General features: G+C 52.0%; 1 protein-coding gene across 1 annotated transcript; it reads right to left on the bottom strand.

Moving 5' to 3' along the window:
• Nucleotides 1–964: 964 nt before the first annotated feature.
• Nucleotides 965–1,804, bottom strand: LOC102001181 (palmitoyltransferase ZDHHC3-like). Its single transcript, XM_005354382.2, has one exon. The coding sequence runs from the start codon at nt 1,802–1,804 to the stop codon at nt 965–967; it is 840 nt and encodes a 279-aa protein (XP_005354439.1).
• Nucleotides 1,805–2,038: the final 234 nt, after the last annotated feature.

Genomic DNA, 2,038 nt, shown 5'->3' on the forward strand with positions numbered 1-2,038 from the left:
ATTTACATTTGTACCATGACAACTGCACAGGGCTGCAGGGTGGCACCCATTTAGATTTCCTGGAGTTGGTATGATGTGGTATGTTGGTCATAGGAAGTGTCATATGGTGGCACAGCAGGTTAAGGTACTAGGAGCCTCCTGTCATGTCTTATGGCTACTGGGGACCTTCAAATCCTAACCTTAAGGCAGATTTAATTATATTTAATTATTTCTGCCCCCCTATTCTGAGGAATCTCTGGCTGATCTTGTACAGCCTGATAATAAGGTGGAACCCCCAGTTCTCCCAGTCATTCTAGCGGCTGGCGGGATCTGGAGTCAAATGTGAATAGAAAAAACCAACCAAGGAATCAAGGTGGGACCACCAACACGGTTCTTTAGGTAAAGGTACTTGCCATCATGCTCAGTAATCTCAGTGTGATGCTCAGGGTCCACAACCCCACAAGCAGGTCCTCTGACCTCCACAAAGCCCTGTGCATGTGTGCACCCTCCTAATCAGTAAATAAACACAACAAAGAGACAAAAAAATAAAGCTAGGGCATATCGACAAACCACAAAGAGCCTAATTGAAATCAAATCCAACAATATGAGAACAAAGCACGAGAGAAAAAAAAAACCCCACACCCTACAATGGAACTGGACTGGTGAAGAATGCAAAGATGGTTCAAAATCAGATGATGTCATGGTCGCTCACTGCAGAAAGCAGGTTATCAGCATGTGAATACTTTAGCATGTACAGTCAGCATCGAACAAGGGTGGGCACCAACGCAACACACTCATCCGTGGTTGGATGCCTTTAATGGCTTTCAAAGCCACAGGGGGACACACAGAGCACTCTCCTTGGGGTTTCCCCAACAGCTGGCTTTCCTGTCCTGTTTCCTTATTCTGCCCTGCTGCTTTCTCCTTCAGGGAGCTAGCTAGTCCAGGTTTGTGTTGCTGTTCTTTGCTCTAGGCACCTGTGAGCGACTTAGGCCATATCGTGGTGCTCACTCGCTTTGGGACGTCCCGGGGAATGAAAAGGACTGAGCCAGGCTAGGGAAACTCGGGGGCCGCAAATGGCCTTCACGTTTGCCCACACGGACTGTCTTCCCTGTGAACGCTTGTTCTGATACAGCATCTCAGTTGTGGTTTTGTCTGTGCAGATGGAGCACATCTGGCTGCAGAGCATCACCAAAGCAAAGAGGGAGCCCATTAAGGCCACTAGGAAGAGGAAGAGGATGGGGCTAGGTGGCGATGCGGTGCTGCCGGCATTCCACTCGCGCCAGGCGGGGCTGCGCAGGAAAGGGATGCCCAGCAGGAGCAGTACGTGGACTGAGATAAGCCCAGTGTACAGAGTGAAGAGCAAGAAGTATTTCTGGTTGTCCTCACCCACACAGTTGTTGACCCAGGGGCAGTGGTGGTCATTCTTGTGAATGCAGCGTCCGCACACTATGCAGTGGTAAGCCCTCTCTGGTACGGCACTTAGGCAGAGGGGACAGTAGGACACGGTGTCAGGCCCGGGTGGGTTTCTCAGGGGCACAGAGCCTGGGTCGGTTAGCATAGTTCGTAGGTGCGACACGAGCGCCAGGGAGGCCAGCAGATGGAAGACCACACCGTTGGCTACGGCGTAGAATACGTTCTTAGATGGTATGAACAGGTCCCGGATCAGTATCCACGCAGCACTCAGCATTAGCGTCCATGTGACAATGGCGCATACGATGCCCAGGGGGTCCCACACAAACCAGTAGCGTTGCTCGGGGCCCTGCAGTGGGGTCTCTGGCCCGGCCCTGTGCTCAGAAGTGCCACGTTTTTGGACCCATGAGAACATTGTGAGAGTTCTCAGGCATGCTCATGGGCCAGCATCCTGGTGGTAGGCCCAGGCCCAGGAGGATCCTTCAGAGAGAAGAAGGTCTCCGTGCCTTAACCCTCCTCTCTGATCCAGCTTGTCTGGAATTTGTACCTACTGTCCTGGGCAGAGGCAGGGAGGGGCTGGGAGAGCTATCTGACAGGCTGATCCTTGCAGTGTTCTAGAATGCTCCCTCAGAGGGGTTTATGAACACAG

This window comes from Microtus ochrogaster, chromosome 15 (genome assembly GCF_000317375.1).
Source record: "Microtus ochrogaster isolate Prairie Vole_2 chromosome 15, MicOch1.0, whole genome shotgun sequence".
NCBI lineage: Eukaryota > Metazoa > Chordata > Mammalia > Rodentia > Cricetidae > Microtus > Microtus ochrogaster.

Excerpts from the sequence above, each read along its gene's own strand:
- LOC102001181 (XM_005354382.2), bottom strand. The coding sequence starts at position 1,804 with ATGTTCTCATGGGTCCAAAAACGTGGCACTTCTGAGCACAGGGCCGGG.